General features: G+C 37.4%; 1 protein-coding gene across 1 annotated transcript in view; it reads right to left on the reverse strand.

Moving 5' to 3' along the window:
• Positions 1-642: 642 nt before the first annotated feature.
• The window catches only part of RSPO3 (R-spondin 3), a 93,406-nt gene continuing 72,157 nt past the window's right edge, over positions 643-21,891 (reverse strand). The window contains exon 5 of the mRNA XM_068985282.1: positions 643-1,831. Within this exon, the coding sequence (XP_068841383.1) occupies positions 1,644-1,831 (188 nt within the window). The 3' untranslated portion in view covers positions 643-1,643. The remainder of the gene's footprint in view (positions 1,832-21,891) is intronic.

The following is a 21,891-nucleotide window of genomic DNA, read 5'->3' on the forward strand; positions in this document are numbered from 1 at the left end:
TGACCAGAAATTGGCAGCTAGAAACCAGACTCATTGCCAGCTCTTCAGAAAGCAGTGCTCTTTAGAGGGCTAGGAAGACTGGTGAATGGGTAGCTGTGTGTCCTTCCACTGCAACAGGAAGGTTATGGTGGGTCATGAGAGTCTGTGGCACCTGTCTCCTCTTGCCCCAGGCTGGCTGTGGCCTCTCTGAAATACTGGTGAAGCCTCCAGATAGGGTGACTTCAGTTCCCCAGAGAGATCCAGAGACTGAAAAACATGCAGAAGAAAAGGCCAAATGCTCAAGATGCCGGAGGAACCGACATGCAAGAAAAGATACAAATTTCGAAGCAAAAACGGGGGAGTAATGAGATCATTTAGAGAGGCCCCTGTAGCTATAACTAGAATTTTTTTAACCACAATAAGAAAAATGGGATAAATATCTTCTAATACTTTATAAGTAAATTTCCATCAGCTCAGATAAGGCTGGACTCCAAAAGCAAACACTGAGAAATGTAATATGTTCTGAATTCCATAGGATACACAATCCTCTTTCTTATTTCAGGAATCTCTAAGAGTAACAACTTTTTAATAAAACAAACAATAAAATGAACAAAACTTTAAAAACTATCAACAAATATATTTATTGTGGTGGCTTTCCCCCCTATTAGATACACTTTGTTAGAAAGTAGTATCCCTTTTAGTTCCATGTGGACAATTAAGCAGGTAATAAGATTGTTTTTCCCCCTCCCAGTTGAGAGAGAAAGAAAACACATGACTTTGCAAACATGTTATATTTTCCTTGCTCTAGTTTTTGTTTTCTATGAAATCAGAATTTTCTTCTAATAAGTATGATTTTGTTTTTGGAAGTAAGTTACAGGTACATGTTTACAGACATATAACCCAAGGGGTAGCAGAGGCTGAACCACACAGTGCGGACATAGACTGGAGACCTGTTCCAGGTAATCACAACCCTTCACAGTTTTGTAAAGCACAAAAATCATCTCCAGCTCTATGGTTTAGTCCACATTTTGCCTTCCTCCAAGCCCATACAGTATATCAATTCTGAAAATATGTGCACTCTCATGCTTCTTGCAGAAGGACAAATGAGGGCAAGAGAACCAAGCTTAAAACAATTGTTTCCGTGGTGATAATTCCTATGATTCCAAATGCCAGGCCCTAATATCTGAGCGCTCCCTAGATTTCCTGGACAAAACAACACTGTCCTTTGAAAGGTGTTTCTCTCCTCTGATCTCTGGTTTCTTTTGAAGGGACACAGCATCTTTCAGTTTGCAGAACTGTCATTTGCTTCTTTAAGCAATAGCTTGAAAACATGACTTTACAAGGAGAAGATGGTGCTTCTCCAGCTGTTATCATTAGGTTGTTACAGCTTCTAGCCTATTGATGATTATGTACAAAATTCCTTGTCTCTTAAAAATGCACAGAAGCACGTAAGATAACCATTCAAAAGCATCCCTTCTTTGGACTTTTGGCTCTTTGTTGTTAACTATGCTTGTATGAAGAATATAGCGACTATCTGGAATGTTGTTTAGACTGAGCAGTAACTGACACGTTGTCCATTTGTGGTCCTAACGGCTAGAGCACCTGTCCTGGGCATCTGGTGGAGATAGCAGCATTACGAGTTTACGACAATCTCACGGGACCCTCTAGTGTACAGTGCTGACGGATACCGATTTCTGTTGTTTATCTTGGACCTTTCGTTTCTTCTGCTGCTGTTTGTTTTCTCGTTGCTCTGGAGTTTCCCTGCTGGGCTCCAGACCTTTGTTATCAGGTATTGCATCTTTACTTTCTTCTTTATTAGGTTTTTTTCTCTTTCTCTCCCTTCCTTTTCTTCCTGAAATGAAAGGAGACACCTTTTAAAAAGCATTCAGTCATGTTCAGTTTCATTTTTCAAAGTTTTTAAAGACAAGTTGAATTTCTCTTAGGTTGCATACCATGCCCATAGATACGAAATTATCCCCTATTTAAATCATTCATCCAGTTAGTTTTATGAAGGCTGTTGTACTCTACTTAAAGAACGCAAACATGAAACACATGCACATGTGATGACATAATTAATACTTGATAGTTCTGAATTCCAGAAGGTTCTATTGCTGTCAGTTTGGTATGAGTATAATTTTACGTGATAGCTATTGGTGGATAATTAATATAAATTTTTGAATAGATTTCTGGTGGCTCAGATGGGACAGAATCTGCATGCAATGCAGAAGACCCAGGTTCTATCCCTAGGTCAGGAAGATGCCCTGGAGAAGGGAATGGCAACCCACTCCAGTATTCTTGCCTGGAGAATTCCATGGATAGAAGAGCATGGCCGGCTACACTCTATGGGGTTGTAAAGAGTCACACAAAATTGAGAGATTAATACCTTCTTTCAAGAAACTTACTAATGTGTATGTTATCTGACTCTTCTAAGAGGTTCTATTTTGTTTTCAAAATTTTCCAAGTAGCAGTTACCTATTTGCATTCTGTCCCAAAGAAAGGCAATGTCAAAGAAGGTTAAAACTACTGCACAGTTGCACTCATCTCACACGCTAGCGAGGTAATGTTCAAAATTCTCCAAGCCATGCTTCAACAGTACGTGAACCATGAACATCCAGATGTTCAAGCTGGATTTAGAAAGGGCAGAGATCAAATTGCCAGCATCCATTGGATCATTGAAAAAGTAAGAAAGTTCCAGGAAAAACATCTACTTTTGCTTTATTGACTACGCCAAAGCCTTTGATTGTGTGTATCACAACAAACCATAGAAAATTCTTCAAGAGATGGGAATACCAGACCACCTGACCTGCCTCCTGAGAAATCTGTATCCAAGTCAAGAAGCAACAGTTAAAACCAGACATGGAACAACAGACTTGTTCCAAATTGGGAAAGGAGTGCGTCAAAGCTGTATATTGTCACCCTGTTTATTGAACTCATATGCAGAGTACATCATGAGAACTGCTGGGCTGGATGAAGCACAAGCTGGAATCAAGATTGCCAGAAGAAATATCAATAACCTCAGATATGCAGATGACACCACCCTTATGGCAGAAAGTGAAGAACTAAAGAGCCTCTTGGTGAAAGTGAAAAAGAAGAGTGAAAAAGTTGGCTTAAAACTCAACATTCAGAAAACTAAGATGATGACATCTAGTCCCATCACTTCATGGCAGATAGATGGGGAAACAATGGAAACAGAGAGAGACTTTATTTTTTGGGGCTCCAAAATCACTGTAGATGCTGAGTGCAGCCACGAAATTAAAAGACGCTTGCTCCTTGGAAGAAAAGTTATGACCAACCTAGACAGCATATTAAAAAGCAGAGACATTTCTTCCCAACAAAGGTCCATCTAGTCAAAGCTATGGTTTTTCCAGTAGTCATGTATGGATGTGAGAGTTGGACTATAAAGAAATGTTTGACTATGACTATGACTTAATAACCCTATGGTATTAGCCATGAGGGCAGGAACTTTCTCTCTCTCAACCAAATAAGTGGATGTTTATTGAAATATACTGGATTCCATGAGAATCTTGACCTTGAACAGGGTTTGAAGCACAGATTTATTCAGATACACAGTGTGAAACATTTTAAAAAGTGGAATCAATACAACTTTAAAGGTTTTGATGCAGGAAGCATAGTGAAAGAAAGACTGGGGCCAGGACGAAGAAATGAATTTCATTCTATTGGCCTTGGGTAACTGTTGGCAGTTTTAGGAGAGAGTAATTTCATCAATGGGCTTCCCAGGTGGTGCTAGTGGTAAAGAACCCACCTGCCAATGCAGGAGACATAAGAGAAGCAGGTTTGATCTCTGGGTCAGAATGATCCCCTTTAGGATGGCATGGCAACCCACTCTGGTATTCTTGCCTGGAGAACCCCATGGACAGAGGAGCCTGTCAGGCTATGGTCCACAGGGTCACAAAGAGTCAGACAAGACTGAAATGACTTAGCATGCAATTTGATCAAAGTGCATGAGTCTGGCACCACATTAGATGAATTGTTTTTAAATTTCAAATTAGTATATTAGCTATATTTTATTATTATGTTAACGTTTTACACATACAACCTACATTGTAAAGTAATTTTGGGGGCATGGTTTAGCAATCTCCATTAACACACATATCCCAGCGAAAAATTACTGATTCAAATCGATACAGTAAGTGAAAACTAAGAACCAAGTATACCTGGGTATGGAAGAAATTCTGATTGGGTGTATCCCTACATATTGAGTCATGTAGAATCTGAAATTAGTTTCAGTCTACAAAAAGTCATTTTGAACAAAAGTGTTTTCGAGAAATTATTTGCATGGGAGAACCAAAATATTTTCACATCCTGAAATAGGCTGCAAATATTGAATTCAGTGGTTTGGCTTTCCTTTTCTTGAGCTCTGGTTATGGAATTCTAGGAACCAGCATTATTAGTACTGTATATGTATGCTCAGCCAACACAGTCTCCTTCGATTTTATGCCACAACTAGCTTTGTCTGAGACTATATTTATTAAGTCTTCCAGTTATGTTGTGAAAACTTGCCTTGTTGGGCTCAACATAAAAATCTCCAAATTTTGGACTTTAAAAAGGAGACGAAACAAAAATAAGAATTCAGACCACGTAAATCAAATATCACGCAAATTATTTGGGATATGTAGAGAACAAAAAATATTAGAGTTGACCATTACGTCTAGGGCTGATTAGTCGTATACAGATTCATGAATTTCACCATTCTTTTCACTTAAGAGACTATTGCTGGATTGATAATATTTCTATAGAAGAAATTCAGGGTGTTTTCTTTTTTTTCATGTTGGCTTTACACATTTTCAGTGTAACTGAGTAACTAAGAGAAAACTGAAAAGCTAAGTGATTGTCTTGCATGTGTACTATAATTTTCATAAATCTGTACAAACTGAAAGAGAGAGATGCTGGTTTTTGTGGTATGTGGTTGATTTTCCAAAGAACATGGCTGAAAAGGTTAGATTACATAATACTTCCATTTGAAGAGCATTTTGGAAGTGTTCAAGTTCATCTCTAAAAATATCGTCAGTGAAAATCATTCCAAAGTTCCATAAAAACTACTGACCCTAAACAAAATGTCATTTTTATGGAAATCATCCAAAAGTTTAGTGTTTGACATTGTTCTCTTGATGATGGTCCAACATTTTACAGCTGTGATCCCAACCATAAAAAATATATAGTTTCTTTCTTGGTCATGGATTGATTTATATGTTTGCTAGCTACATGTGACAACGTATTCAACTTACAGTGCATTTCTGCTTATTAGCAAACTGATATGATTGTTTCTTAACCCAGGCAGAAACATTCTTGGAAGTAGCTTGAAACCAGTATTAGAGTTGTATTATCCAAGGAATAACTATTTAGTCTGGGTGGTGAGTGAAAGGGGAGGCTCTGCTAAAGTGACAGGAAACTAGCATGTTGTACGTTGCTGTTGCCTAACAGAGGGCTATTGCACAATGGAAAAATGAGATTATTATTTTTTACAGGCCATGTGTTAGTGGTTGGAAATGCTAACTATCCTTTTGCATAAGTAATATGTTTTCCTCTTGTCCAAGAAATAAAAATGCAGAAGAGTGTCTCTAGTTCATTAAAAATCACATGCAATTTGGGAAACCCTGTCAGGTTTTCATTAAAGGGGATTTCTTTTTCTATTCTGCTGACTTTTCATTGATGTGGGCAGGAGTTATTTTATACATTTTTTGGTGATTTTGCAAACTATGCATTCCAGTTATCACAGTCTTACATATACATTTGTGCTCTGTCATTCACTGATTATGTGTGTGCATGCACCCACGTGCTCCAGAATTGGGTTGTAGAGTGCTCCAGTGATTAAAAGAATCTTCATCATGCTTCCATGTCCCAGCTATGAGGGCGGGGTTTGGATAGAAACCATCAAAAAGAAATTAGTCCTAGCACAGAAGTGTAACGTTTAAGAACATTAAACACTACATTAGTCAGAAAAACATGGTGTTCAAATTCTAGATCTGCCACCAGCTAGTTGTGTGACTTTTGACAAGTTGATATCTCTTGGGATTAATTGTCTGATATTTAGAATGGGGATAATCATTACCACTTGGTGAACTTTTTAAGGGTGCTTGTAAAGCACTTAGCATAGTACATGGTACATATTAATCATGGGAGAAATGAAGGCTACTGTTATTAACTCATTACACAGACAGGAATTAAGCCTCTATCCCTGCCAAGGAGTGTGTTAAAACCTGGAGATACAAGCGAGATATGGGGACAGATACAATAAATAAAGCCGCACACTAATGCAAAAATAGTAGCATGCACAAGACCTATTGGCTGCAGAACAAGGAAAGCACTGAACTCTGCCAATGGAGATCGAAAAAGACTCCCCGGACGGGGTGATGTTTAAGCTGAGCTTGAAAGAATTAATGAGAGTCCGCCAGGCTGATGAGGGAAAAAGGGCACAGCAGGCAGTGAACAGTATGTCAATGGCATGAAGGCATGCAAGGACATGGTGAATCTGGGGAACTGAAGTAGACTTCCTTGGTTTGATCAGAGCCTATATATAGTACATTACCCAGAGAAGCTGGAACGACAGACAGGACTCGATTGCCATTTTGGGAGTTTGTTCTGAGGACCAGTGGTACTGAAAACTGGAGAAGGGCAAGTGTCAGAATCTGAGAGCAAAGCAGAATTTGGGTGTTTCTGTGACTAGTTTAGAAAAGGCGATTTCCTATTTCAGAAACTTCTAAAAGTAATAAGAACCCATAAAGTGAGTATGGTGATGTACCATTTGAGCCTTGACTTTGAAGAGTAGCTAAAATTTAGCCTAGATCTCTGTGAAGACCGTATAGCCACATATTATTCAATATTTGTTGCAAATCACAATTGAGTAGGCCAGTGACATTTTTGAGATTCTGAAGTTATTTTCTGTAAATACAATACTGGAATGGGTTTCCATGCCCTCCTCCAGGAGATCTGCCCAACCCAGGGATCAAACCCCAGGTCTCCCGCATTGCAGGTGGATTCTTTACCGTCTGAGACACCAGGGAAGCCCATGAATACAATAGCGTATTGCCACTTATGTAAAGATCTCCTAGGGCCTTCTGCAAACCGGGTTTCCAAGCACAGATGACTTTGAAAAATAGATTCCTAGTGCCACTCCTGGAGATTATGAGTCAGTAGTTTTATGATGTGCCCAGGAATTAACAACATGTTCATTCCCAGTTGATTCTTCTGTGCAGCTACATTTAAGAACCATAACTAGAGATCAAAAGAAGTCCAATGTTCTCAAACATGTGCTTTCAAAAAGTTTATTTCATATCACAGCATTGATCATTTAATTTCTTATACTTTCCCATGGATATCCAGTATGTTTTTTTGACTTACTATAGCTATTAATTTTTAAGTCAAGTTTTCTAATTAGGTACATTTGGAACAGGCACCTATATACAAGATAAAAATTAGTTGCAGATTGTCTTTTTAAAATATGTTCAAAAAGAAGTATGAACTGAAAGTAAATACATTAAAAAAGAACAAAATAAGTGGTCTTGAATAATATTTCCTAAATTATGTATTACATACTTTAAGTTCCAAGTAAAAATAAAAACCACAGAAAATGCTGTTATCTTTTTAAATGTAATAGGGTTATGAATAAAAGAATCGTTCTCGTTAGAATCACAAATAGAATTTGTTTATTGAGAATTACTCAAATTAGGAATATCAGTTCACAATTTTCAGGGTGTTTAGAAATATCTGTGTATAGATCGTCATAAAAGTGGCTTCTTGGTGAATTTCTTGCAAGGTACCACTAAGGGGAGCTATTGAGCTTTAAGTAGCTCAACTTCCAAGACTAAGTTTTCTCAGAAGGCTAAAAATGTATCCTACACTCTATGAACTGAGGACTAAATATCACAGAATCTACGATCAAGCCAGTTAAATGAGTATCTCATCAAAAGTACGAAATTCATTGTTAGGTAGTTCTCTTAATTTGGTATGGAAGGAAATTCATTCGATTGGGTATAGAAGGAAATTCATTTGAGAAGCCAAGACTTTATACTTTCAAAAGAGTGCAAATGATGTGAAAAGGGAGTTAATCTGATGATTTTTGGACCTAGAGTTGGACCTGAATTTTATGTATAGAGGATGAAAATTCCAATTTTTTCCTTTTTTGTGAAGACATCACTGAAGAAATTTCACAAAGGAGGGGAAATTGCTACAGTATGACTTCTTCAGCAAATACGATCTATTGTGTAAATACATATTTAAAGGTCTTTGAATTGTGGGCTATATAAACACAGGACGGCTTGACCTAGTGGTGCAGAACAGAGCTGAAAGTCAGCAAGGCTAAATTCTTTCTCCGCTATATTTTTACCAAGTAGAATTGACTTGAGAAATGCATTAAAACCTTTTGGGTTTTTGTTGTTTAACAGAACAGAAATACTTATTTCCTTTCTATTATTTTAACCTAGGAATTTATTTCAAATACAGTGCAAATATGGTATAATGGATACTTAAAATAGACAGACGATGTCTCCAAATGGAAATTTAAGCTACCTGTTTTATCTACTCTGTATAGCTGATCCTTGAACAACACAGGTTTGAACTGCACAGATCGACTTATACATGGATATTTTTCAACAATAATACTACAGTACTACAGCTTCTGGTTGGTTAAATCCCCAGATGCAGGGGAACCACAGATATGGAGGGTGACTATAAATTATACTTGGATTAACCCTCTGGAGTTGTATAATTGTCAACCATTGTTTAACACATGAATTAGTTCAATTGTATTTCCATTTAATTTCCAAGATGCTTCTGAGTAATTATTTACAGAAAAATAATTTGATGTATCATTACATACTCTGCTAAATGCTGTAATTTGAGAAATTATCTTGAGCCCATTTTTGCAAAGATATTAAGACTGAAACAACATTTTGGCTACCAAATGAAAAGGGTTAATATAAGAGGTGTTCATCCATTGTTAATGGAAGAAAATGAAGAGAAACTAAAGAGCCTCTTGATGAGAGTGAAAGAAGAGAGTGAAAAAAATGGCTTGGAACTCAACATTCCAAAAACTAAGATGATGGCATCCATCATTTTGTGGCAAACAGAAGGGAAAAAGTGGAAGCCGTGACATACTTTTTTCTTGGGCTCCAAAATCACTGCAGATAGTGACTGCAGTCATGAACTTGAAAGACATTTGCTCCTTGGAAGGGAATCTAAGATGAAGCTAGATAGCATCTTAAAAAGCAGAGACATCACTTTGCCAACAAAGGTCTGTCTGCCACAGCTATGGTTTTTGCAGTAGTCATGTACAGATGTGAGAGTTGGACCATAAAGCTGAGCGCCAAAGAACTGATGCTTTTGAACCATGGTGCTAAAGAAGACTTGAGAGTCCCTTGGACCGTAAGGAAATCAAACCAGTCCATCCTAAAGGAAATCAATCCTGAATATTCATCGGAAGGACTGATGCTGAAGCTGAAGTTCCAATCCTTTGGCCACCTGATGTGAAGAGCTGACTCAACTGGAAAAGACCCTGATGCTGGGAAAGATTGAAGGCAAAAGGAGAAGCGGGTGGCAGAGGATGAGATAGATAGCATCAGTAACTCAATGGGCATGAATTTGAGCAAACTCTGGGAGATAGAGGAGGGCAGAAGAGCCTGGCGTGCTGCAGTTCATGGGTTCAGAAAGAGTTGGGCATGACTTCATGACTAAACAACAACAACAACAAATCTATTTATGCCCCATTCTTTTGGGGATTCTGAAACAAGATTGTCCTGACTTATAGATACTGAGCGTAAATTTTCAGAGGTTAAAGAAGATAAACCCAAGCTTCCTACCATGGCACCCAGCGCACTTATCCTCTGTGACCCTGCTTGTGTCGTCATTAACTTTGAAGTCCTCATCCTGCTCTTGCCAGTCAGCCCTGCACATCACTCACCATAACCCACAATGCTTACATATCCTACTGATGCATTTCCCTAGAATGCATTCTCTAGTATCCCTGGATCTAACTCAGACTTAAGTGCTTACATGTCACACCTTCAGAAAAATCTTCCCCATTCTTGTAATCTTTTCCTCTGCTGGATTAATTATGTCTCTCTTCTCTTTGCTCCTTAAACTCCCAATTAGTAATCCTGTTGTAATAATCAAGATGAAGATGACTTAGGCTGTCTATTTTTAGAAATACAATCTGCCACTCTTTCTACTTTTGGCCTATCTATTTGCCATGAAGTGATGGGACCGGATGCCATGATCTTAGTTTTTTGAATGTTGAATTTTAAGCCACCTGTTTAACTCTCCTTTTTCACCTTCATCAAGGGGCTCTTTAGTTCCTCTTCACTTTCTGCCTTTAGAGTGGTGTCATCTACATGTCTGAAGTTGTTGATATTTCTGGCAATCTTGGTTCCAGCTTGTGATTCATCCAGTCGGCATTTCACACGATACACTGTGCATATAAGCTAAATAAGCAGAGTGACAATATACAGCTTTGATGTACTCCTTTCCCAATTTTGAACCAGTCTGTTGTTCCATGTCTGGTTTTAACTGTTGCTTCTTGACCTGCATATAGGTTTCACAGGAGGCAGGTAAGGTGCTTTGGTATTCCCATCTCTTGAAGAATTTTCCACTGTTTGTTGTGATCAACACAGTCAAAGACTTTAGCGTAGTCAATGAAACAGAAGTAGATGTTTCTCTGCAAGTCCCTTGCTTTTTCTAAAAGACCCTGATCCTGGGAAAGACTGAGGGCAGGAAGAGAAAGGGGCGACAGAGGATGAGATGGTTGGATGGCATCAGTGACTCAATGGACATGAAAACTGTCAAACTCTGGGAGATAGTGAAGGACAGGGAAGCCTGGCATTCTGCAGTCCACAGTGTCTCAAAGAGTTGAACACCAGTTAGCAACTAAACAAAAACAATAACAATTTTTAGAAATAGTAAGAGTAATGATAGATGACTACAATTTAATGAACATGTCCAAGTGCCAGCCATACTCCTAAGAGTAAGTACTGTGTCTATAAGTTCTGTTATCACCTCCATGGAGAGATGAGGAAAAACATCTTTTCAGGTGAGGAAAAAAGATGAGGAAAACCACTGGGCTTCTCTGCCTTCACATTCTATTTTGACAGAACACAATGCGACATGACATCCTTGTATTCTTGTTTTATTTACACTGAAACTGATGAGGACAAAGAAACAAAAAAAGAAAATACAGTGTCCAGGTGTGAACTAACACAAGAAAACATAGAGGTTTTGTAAAGATGAGAACATACTTCTTTGACCTCTTGAAATTCCAGTTTCCTGAGCACCCAGTTGCTCTTAAGAACCTAAGAGTACTTTGCAGTAGATGTTTTGTGTCAGCACGTTCATTTACACCGTGTGTTACAGGCTTCTGTTTTATTGCTACAAGTCAGTTTTCATTATTTCCACCCCTCTCACAATCATTTAGAGGTGACGTATTGTATACGTGTAATTTGGAAATCATTTATATATTTCATCATTCATATGTAACTTAGAAACTTCATTTGACCTTTAAAACTACTATTACACTTTTAACATTCTGACAGAATTCAGCAGAAATTTTTATATTTAGCTAACATTTAATATCAGATAAAGAGGAAGAAAAACTGTATGAATTCAAATTTCAAAATCCCACTGAGGTTTGAAGGCAGTTCTATTATCAATAACTTCATTTCATGGCAGATATCATAAATAGTAATATTAACAACTTTTTAGAATCTATATATTCATAATATCTTAGCATGATGAACTTGCTTTTGCCAAAGCAAGTATATTTCTTATTGATTGTTGTCAATAGGTCTTTATGGATTTTTTTCTCTCCTTCAGTTGTTTAAGTAGTTTCATTACTCATTGAAGATACAGGGTCTGAAATTTTGAATTCTGGCTCCATGTCCCAACTGAACTTTTCTTATGCCTTTCTCCCAAGGTAACTCCAGTCTATCAAAGTGCTTCTGTTGCCCAGAATACTACCCTGTAGAATTTTTGCACTCAAAAGGGGCATTAACTTAGAGTCCAAAAGGGCCTGTTAAAGATATTGAATAGTGCATACTATGATGCCCTCTTATTGTAAATCATCAGTATTAAAAATAGTTAAAAAGTACAAGGAGAAAAAAGAACCCTCAAATGTGTTACTATTTGCAATACGCACAATTTACCCATTATAAAAGTAAAGTGTATCCTGTATTTTATTTTATAATATTTAAACAATATAACAGGGCATGACAATTTATATTATATAGCTATTTTAAATTTAATATTCTTTTATGTGGGCTGATTTCTTTTGAATCAACTACTCTTGTTTGAAAGTTCATTTGAAATTAGTGATTTCATTGAATATTTTTTTTTTTTAAGTGCAAAATTTCTTAACTTGACTTTGAAATTCTACCCAGCACATTAGGTTAGATTACAAAATTCTTGAAAACTAAATCATGTACAATTTATGTGTCAGAAGTTTCTTGATCTAAGCATGTTTGCATAATGTGTTTAGAACTAGATCTTGGGTCTTATACAATTTTATCTATTGGATAAGCACGTAAACATTCCGATTTTCATTTGCTGTCAAAGAATGTGTTGGTAAATTTCAGTTTGAAATCAATTAAATTTGGTTCATTACTTCTACCATGAAATTCATGACTAGTTTGTAAAATTACTATTATGGCTCTCCTTAGAAAAAATTGACTCTGGATATTAGTTTTGGATTGTTTAACATGCTGTTTGTGAATTTATGAGCATATGTGTATATTGCTTATCTTCAGAAATTTAGATAGTGATGTGGCTAGTACCGCTATTTCAAAAACTGTTGAAGCTTGCCTTGTGGCACTGTCAAGCGTCCTCCCTGAAATTTTCAGTTGAGATCCTTCTTCTCAAAGTACTGATGACTATCTCAGGGATGAAGTGATGTGTTTCTCTTGGTTGCAGCGCTCATTCTCTGCCTTGCTTCCCTCAGGGCCCACCCTCAACTCGTGGTGGCTGCTAGATAGCCTACCACCTCATATAGCAAGGTAGAGAATATATGTGAGTCTATGGAATGTTTTCATCAATTTTTGTTCATATCATCCTTAAAAAAAATCGAGTGCAGCCATTTAAATATGAAAAAAACACCCAGTAGAATGGCCTCTTAGAAAGCTCCTACCATATGCATATTGCCAAACTTGAAGTATGTAAGATAGTATTACAGATAGGATTTCTTGCAAAATTATTTTATTTTATTTTATTTTTTAATTTTTTTTAAAAATTATTTTAGAGCAGAACACACAATTATCATCCAGACTATATTTTGAGTGATTCCTTTAAGAAGTATGAACAATTAATTCTTTAATACTTCATGAGACTTAATTAAATTTTTTTCACTTTTGTGATAAATTAGTTTTCTTAATTTGCGTCAATTAAAAATTTAAATGTAGCAATTTTAATAAGTTACTAGTCAACAATAAGTTGAAAATAAGTGTAGAGCACTTAGAAACTCTGAGCCTTAAAAATGTTTTTTCCTAGTGAATTTTCATTTTCTTGCTTTAAATCTTTCTGAGTTGACAATCATGTTATCTCAGTCCCCATAAAACATGTTAAAGTAACAATTAAAAATGCTTCAATATGTTGACTTACCCAATTCATTTACCTCAGAAGATCAGAAACCTCAGTTATATCAACATTTGATTCTGAAAATTAACACTTGATATTTTAAACTGTTTTACATCCTTGCATATTCCTCTCGAGAGAGAACACAGTGATAGTGCATTTTTGCGTAGAGCTCAGGATAACACTGGTATTTGAATTTTCTTTTTTTTCTTCCGCTAGGTGTGTAGGCTCACAGTTCAGTTTTTCATACTTGAAATACAGGTTCTGAAATCTTTTTATGGTAAATATCCACCAAATGCTTTTTTTTTTTTTTTAAGAGAATCTCTAAGCCAAGAGCACTGTCTTCATCTTTGATGAAATATAACCTTCCAATTAACAGGAAAGTCCTCCATTTCAAAAGGCTGAACAGAATGCTACTTGAAAATTCATTCCAGCTGGTTAAATTAAAGAACTGAAATAAATCCAAAGAAAGAATATTCTCTTGGCATTTATCATTTGATTCTCATTTGGATAAATTTCCATTTGCTCCAAGAACTTGTCTCATCTCAGAATTTTGTTCTTCTGAGACAAAAAAAGAAGTGTTGATAGGCATGTCTGACTCTGCTATACTTCCTCCCTTACCCGGATTGTCTACACGGTTGCATTGACAGTTGGAGATGGCCTCATACTTGGTGACACATTTGCAGTGATTGATTATACAAGATGTTGACATTATTCTAGTCTCTTTCATCATTTTATGTACCAGCTGACTGTGCTGTCTAATTCTCATTCTACCACATCCCACTCTTTCCTTCCTTTGAAGCTTTTTACTGCTCTATGGGGGAAAAATGTAACTCTAATCCAGAATTACATCACAGGGGGGAAAACAACTACCAAGTGTCTCATTTAGCATGTGCTACTCCACATTTTTAGTAAAGATGTCACACTCTTTTATAGTCATAATTTACTCTTTTCAGAAATGTATTGATTACTTACATAAAGCTAATTTTTTAATACACTTTCAGTACATCCTCAAATATTTTTACTTTTCTTTTTTGTTATAGACTTGATGCTAAACTCTTGACTTCTTAACTAGCTTGGAAAACATAGAAAATCCCATGTAGCCTTTACTATATTAAAATGTGTAAGAAATAAATTTTCTTCATTCATGCAAATAAGATCATATGGGGCATATTTCAGCTTTAGTAGATAACGCAAGCTGTTTCAGTTCTTTTTCTCTCACTGTTGGCGCAAAGATCTGTTTTTGATTAGAAATACTTTTCACATTCATTTTCATAACCAACAAGATAGCACCTTGTAATTATTTCATCAACAGTGGTTACATATACTTGAATGGAATACAAACAATTTAATTTCTTTAAGTTTTTAGCAGTTGAGTATTCACTCATCTAGAAATATCAGTCCAATAATTAAGCAAGATTTGAGACCTGGGTTTGATCACTGCATTGGGAAGATCCCCTGGAGAAGGAAATGGCAACCCACTCCACTATTCTTGCCTAGAGAATCTCATGGACAGGGGAACCTGACGGGCTACAGTTGGACATGACTGGACAACTAACTCACTCACTCACAGTAATATTTTACCACATCTCACTTTACAGTTTTTCGTGGTGCTTCCTTTTTCACTGTACTGATGCATGTTAGGGTGGAAAGAGTCAGGAGGGGAGACACATGTGCAACAAATGTGTGTGTATGTTTTTGTATATATATGAATTTATATGCACATATTTATTTATAGGTCCTTTCCCACTACAGATGGAAAAGTTCTATCTTTCTGCTGGATTTAAAAATACCAATTCAAGACAGAAAGCCTGTTTTCCAATTTAATTTTCAGTAAGTCTAAAAGGGGATTTAGCCAATTAAAAGAATCCTTCAGAAACTCAAACCTTTAAAATTAAGAGACTCTGCTAGATTATACGTGACTTTTTTTTTATCAAACATTTTCCATATGCTAAATTAAACTTAAATTAACTTGCACCCTTTCTTTTTTTCTTTGAAAACTTTCAAAATGTTTTAGGGAAAATAGAATATGGTGCCCTTATATGCATCTGATTAATGCAGGAAAATTTAAAGAATTATATTCATTCTTCAAATACTCTTTTACACGTGGACTTTCTCTCCTAATGTTGACGTTATCATGAGAAGCCCAATTTCCCTCTTCTTTCTTCATGACTAACTAGTTCATTTCCTTCCATTGTTTTGATCGGGTTTCTAAGTGTACATTATATGTATTTTATATATATATAATCTAATGAATTCTGACCTATATATTTCTAGGCCCTTTTGTAATACAACATGATGATATTGAATTATATTTCTATTTCTGGTAAAAGTAGTTATATTTTGTGTACATATATATATATAATTATATTTATATTTTTTGTAGTAGTAATAACTGAAAATATGATGGACTTATCTTTGTAGAAACTCAACCTTAATTCTGCTTCCCTATAAAAATATTTGAAAAGAAAATACAAGTCACAGAATGGGTTATTTTGGGTGGGGTGGGTAATGTTGGGGTTTCCAGTAGTGGGTTCCTGACCCATTTGCATAATTCTGTGCACAGAGAACCTGGAGGCATAGGGAGGCCTCCATACCTGGGTACACAGGTAAGCGCTGCTACCATTGCTCTGAAGAATGTGGTAGTTTGCCTTGCTCTTTGTCACAAGCCTCCTGTGCACAGTAGTGACTCAATACATATTTGTTGAAAAACTAAGTGAAAATATGAATGATGCTCTTTTTTTCTTGATTTAATGCCTGTCATTCTATTGAGGGAGAGATGGGGAAGGGCAGGCATGCACAGAGATACTTTTGGTGTTATTCTCACATACGCAAGCATGCTGTGAGTGAGTGAATGAAGTCACTCAGTCATGTCTGACTCTTTGTGACCCCATGGACTGTAAGCCTGCCAGGCTCCTCCGTCCATGGGATTTTCCAGGCAAGAATACTGGAGTGGGTTGCCATTTCCTTCTCCAAAGCATGCTGTGATTACCCAATATTTTGAACAACTTGTCTTAATGAACGACATTTTGAAGTCCTCTGCCAGTTAGGGGCTTCCCTGGTAGCTTAGTCAGGAAAGAATCCGCTTGCAGTACAGGAGACTTGGGTTTGATCCCTGGTCGGGAAGATCCCCTGGAGAAGCAAATGGCAAATCATTCTAGAATCCTTGCCTGGAAAATTCCATGGACAGAGGAGCCTGGCAGGCTGCGGTTCATGAGGTCCCAAGAGTCAGGCATGACTGAGTGACTAACCCTGTCACTTTTCTGCCAGTTAGCCACTTCCATTTCAGTATTGGTTTCAAGTGAGTACAACCCACTCCAGAGAGCTACATCATGGTTGCAGGGAACTAATTTTGATTTGTCATGCTCTAAAAGATCATCTTTGGGACCAAACCGACGATTAATAACTGCAGTATCCACAAGGCTGCTTCAGAAGAGACCTTAGAAGTCCAGGGTGCACAGAGAGATTACAGAGGATCCGACTGTCTTCTACTGTGAGGAGGAACTTAAATTCCAGAACAGTTTTAGGGATTTGAAGGCTCTAAGGTTTCACTGAAACTCGGAATGTGGACCAACTCTCAGCCCCAAACTTGGAAACAGGGCCTAACAAAAATGTTTTCTGAGGCTGGAGAATAAGAGGTGGTTAGGGAGAGAGACAGAGAGGGGAAACAGAGGAGGACGCGAAGGGAACTGACTGTGAAAAGTTGAAAGATGGCAAAATAAGTTTTTTCTTCAAATTATCTTCTATAGCAGGCATAAATGATGTGTTATTTGGTGTAGATGGGAATGTAGTCTTCTTCTAAAATAATGAAAAATGACCCTGGCTTATCTTAGCCCAGTCTTGGGCCCAATCGTTTGAGCTGGTACTACACAGTCGCAGAATCTTGATTTCCTCTTGAGTTTTGAATGACTGTGGTTCTTGTTGTAATCCACCAAATTCTGCATTCAGTGGAATTCCACTATAATAAAGGGCCATTTGACAATACGATGATACTGTCTATTGAAGAGGGTGTAGCAAGGGCGGCAAATGGCACGTGTAATGCAATTAACCAGAGAAAGTCCTGGAAAGACTTAAGCCAAATGAGCTGAAAATAAAAGAAACCGTGACAGTTTCTGAAGGAACGAACGCCCTCTTACTCAATCTCCATGAAAATGAATATTTATTGTTTAATTGAGTATTTAAGAATCAAATAAGAAGGTCTTGGAAATAAAAAGGCTGAATGAAATAGCAAAAAAAAAAAATGTTTTAAAGGAATAAACAGTTTTTAATATCTCATGTTTTGGTTTTTTATTTTCTGAGAAAAACACAGAATCTTCTTGTATCCCTGAAGACCACTTGAAAGTATAAAGGGAAATATGTGACTAATGATTGATATAAAACTTTGTCTTATCTCCAGGGGATTTTTAGGAAAAAGGATAGTGGTCAGGAGGTGATTGAAAATGCTAGGAATATGGACTTCCCTGGTGGTCCAGTGATGAGTTTGCCTGCTGATGCAGGGGACACAGGTTCAATCCTTGCTCTGGGAAGTTTCCACATGCTGCGGGGCAGCTAAGCCCATGCATAGCAACTGCTGAAGCCTGAGTGCCTAAAGCCTGCGCGTTGTAACAAGAGAAGCCACTTCAATGAGAAATCTGAGCCCTGCAACTGGAGAGTAGCCCCTGCTCACCACAGCTAGAGAAAGCCTGCATACAGCAAAGAAGACCCAGTGCAGTCAAAATATTATTATTAACAATAAATATTAATAATGATATTAATAAGTATTAATAATATTAATAAGTATTAATGATGTTAATAAAATAGTAAAACTAATTTTTAAAATGCTGAGGAGTCAAAATATTTAAGGAAGGCAAGAGTAAAGCTGGCAGATTTGTCTCTGCTGGGCTAGGGCCTGGAGGGACAGGAAGGAGAATCCTTCCTTTTCCATCACATCCTTTTGCTGTTGTTTCGTCATTAAGATGTGTCCGACTCTTTTGTGACCCCATGGACGGTAGCCCACCGGGCTCCTTGGTCCATGGGATTCTCCAGGCAAGAATACTGAGTCGGTTGCCATTTCCTTCTCCAGGGGATCTTCCCAGTCCAGGGACTGAATCCATGTCTTCCGCACTGGCAGGGAGATTCTTTACTGCTGAGCCACCAGGGAAGCCCTGGGCGTCCTTAATCAAGTACATTTTTGGATCCTGCAAACTTCATTGGCCCTTTTAGCTCCAGAAGCCTTGAGGAGTGAAGCACAAAAGGCTGTCTTGTGGGCAGCCTTCCCTGAGTATGAATAGGTCTGGGTATGGGTGATGATTCTGTCCTAACAGAAAACAATACCAGTGATTTCTAAAAATCAGCAAATATTTCAGAGCTCATCAAATGCTCTAATAGATGATTTTCCCTATTGCTTACAACACGTAACAACTACTTGTGTTCTTTAGGTATGCTAATATATTTAACATTTTTGATTCACACCTGGATTAATCACATATTTTACTGTATTAGTTGTTAAGTGTTTTGAAAATCACTCCTTGCCTATAGACATCCTTCAAGATACATTTCAAAGGCTGCTTTGTCCATGAAGTCTTCCCTAGTTATTCTCCAGAAGGTGAGTAGGGATGCAGTAAAGTCTAGCTTGTATGACCTTGGACTTTGAAGTTAGACAGATCCTAGTCTGATTCCCTGCCAAACCATTTAGTCATTGTCTATGCTTGGGGGATGTTACTTAAACTCTCAAGACCTCATTTAAAAATATGTATGAGCTTAAAAATATGTGTGGTATTAAATTAAATGTCAAACATGTGAAATGGGTATCAGAAAATGTGCATTTTATATTTGGCTATGTTCCTTAGCAGCTATGTGACCTTAAGTGAAGCACTTTCTGCAATTTAGTTGCCTCATTTATAAACATGAACAGATAATTCCTCTTCTTCTCATTAGTTGGGATAGATGTGAGGAACAAGTACTTAGCAAATTGAAAAAATTATAATTATATATGTTATTTATAGTTATAAAGTTATAAGTCCTAAAATATTATGATGATGGTGGTGGTGCTCTCTATGAAAATACAAAACAGTGGAGTAAACCAAGTCACCTTTGAAAATAGAAAAGCTCTAATATGACTAAAATAAAACTTCAGGGGCACTTAATTTTTTAAGACTTTTGGTGGACGTCCTTAACCCACTCAAGTCTATGTTGTTGTTCAGTCGTCCAGTTGTGTGTGACTCTTTGCGACCCCACGCATGGCAGTACATCAGGCTTCCCTGTCTTTCACTGTCTCCTGGAGTTTGCTCAAATTTATGTCCATTGAGTCGGTGATGCCATCCAACCATCTCATTCTCTGTCACCCCCTTCTCCTGCCCTCAATCTTTCCAAGCATCACTGTCTTTTCCAATGAGTCAGCTCTTTGCATCAGATAGCCACAGTATTGGAGTTTCAGCTTCAGCATCAGTCCTTCCAATGAATATTCAGGACTGATTTCCTTTAGGATTGACTGGTTGGATCTCCCTGCTCTCCAGGGAACTCTCAAGAGTCTTATCCATCATCACAGTTCAAAAGCATCAATTCTTTGGCACTCATCTTTACGGTCCAATTCTCACATCTGTACATGACTACTGGAAAAACCATAGCTTTGACTATATTGACCTTGTCAGCGAAGTGATGTCTCTGCTTTTTAATATGCTGTCTAGGACGATGACTCAAGTCCATGTGCTTTAGTAAAATTAAAAAAAAGAAATCTTACTTCTTATATGTCTCTCAACCTTGTTACAGTCTCTTCATTCTCATTTAGTTCAAGCTTCTTACCATCTCTAGAGTATAATTTTGTACAACTAGGGACATTGCATTTTTTTTTTTTTTTTTTTTCCCGCTTTCAGATGTTTCTCACCTTGCTGTCAGGTTACCTTCTTAGAGCATAGAGGGCTGCTCTGCCCTTCCCGTTGGTCTCTTGTTTTTTTAATCTCCCTGGTTCCTGTACTTCCAAAGTTGGGAGTATATGGTTTAGAAGGTCCTTCAGAATCTGACCCCAGTCTGTTTTATAGAGTGTAATTTTTTCCCCCAATTCGCCTTTGATTTAGCTAAAACCACATGTGTCATGATTATCTGATCACATCATATTCTTTCTTGCTTTTGTGCCTTTGATGCTGGTCCTTAATAGAAAGCTTCTTTAGCTGGAAAAATTCTACTTGTTCTTCAAGAACCAATTATACTTTATCTCCTCTGTTTCCAGAACACCCAACCCATCTGTCTATTTTACCATTATTTGTTTACAACCAACTCTCACAAGAAATTGTAAACTCTCAAGTAAGTCTCATACAGATTTATGTATCCTCCTTGTCATTTTCGCTTCTTGACCTAGGATGGTTTCTGGAATACAGTAGTTACTCAACTCATAAAGTCAAATGAAAGGATGAATAGGCAGTGTTCAGTGACAGAATCCTGCAAAGCTGGCCAAGCAGTAATACCGCAAACAATTCCAGTCATGAAAACAGATTTTCTTATAGGACATCAAGCTTATTTTTCAGACTTACTTTGCTTTTGTCACAATGATATTGCTTTGTTAGTTTCTTTACATTGTGTTTGGTAAAGGAATCTTTGTTTTTGGTGATGGTGTGGTCCTGTAAATAAAACTGTTCTATATGAGGAATGGCATCATCATGTCACTTCAGCTGGAAGCAAGGCTTACTCATGGTACTGTTACATCCAACTTTCAATTTTCTAGGCTTCAGTTTGTCCTCTGATTGATATGCACAACACATGCCTGATGAGTTAGAGATGATGGATTTAGTCATATTTTCTACAGTCTGTTTATGAGAAGGATTAACTTCTCTTTTAAGTCAGTGAGGATAGTCAGAGGGGACACATAGAGTAATGAAAGAACTGGACAGACAGCTGAATCTGTCAACAATTTCTTATGGAGGAAATCATCACAGTGAGTCTTCACTTCATAAAAAGGAGCAATGCCAGTTAATGTTTGGTCCTTGGCTTGGTAATCATTTATCCAGGGCCCCTTCAGAGAGCATTATGTAAATTGGGGGGGGGGCTTCAAATTTATAAGTAGCATGGCTTGTTTTGCTGGAACAGCTCAGTGGAAAGCAGAATAAAAGCCTCCCAAAGCTGTCCGTGTCCTAATGCTGGAGCCTATGAATATGCTGCTTTACAAGGTAGATGGAATTAAGGTTGCTATTCAGGAGACTTTGAGATGAGTAGAATATCTGGGATTATCTAGGTAAGCGTAGTCTAATTTCACGAGTCCTTGTGTATGCATGTTCAGTTGCTTCAGTCATGTCTGACTCTTCATGACCCTGAGGATTGTAGCCTGCCGGTCTTCACTGTCCATGGGATTCTCCAGGCAAGAATACTAGAGTG

Source organism: Capricornis sumatraensis, chromosome 13, assembly GCF_032405125.1.
Source record: "Capricornis sumatraensis isolate serow.1 chromosome 13, serow.2, whole genome shotgun sequence".
Classification (NCBI taxonomy): Eukaryota; Metazoa; Chordata; class Mammalia; order Artiodactyla; family Bovidae; genus Capricornis; species Capricornis sumatraensis.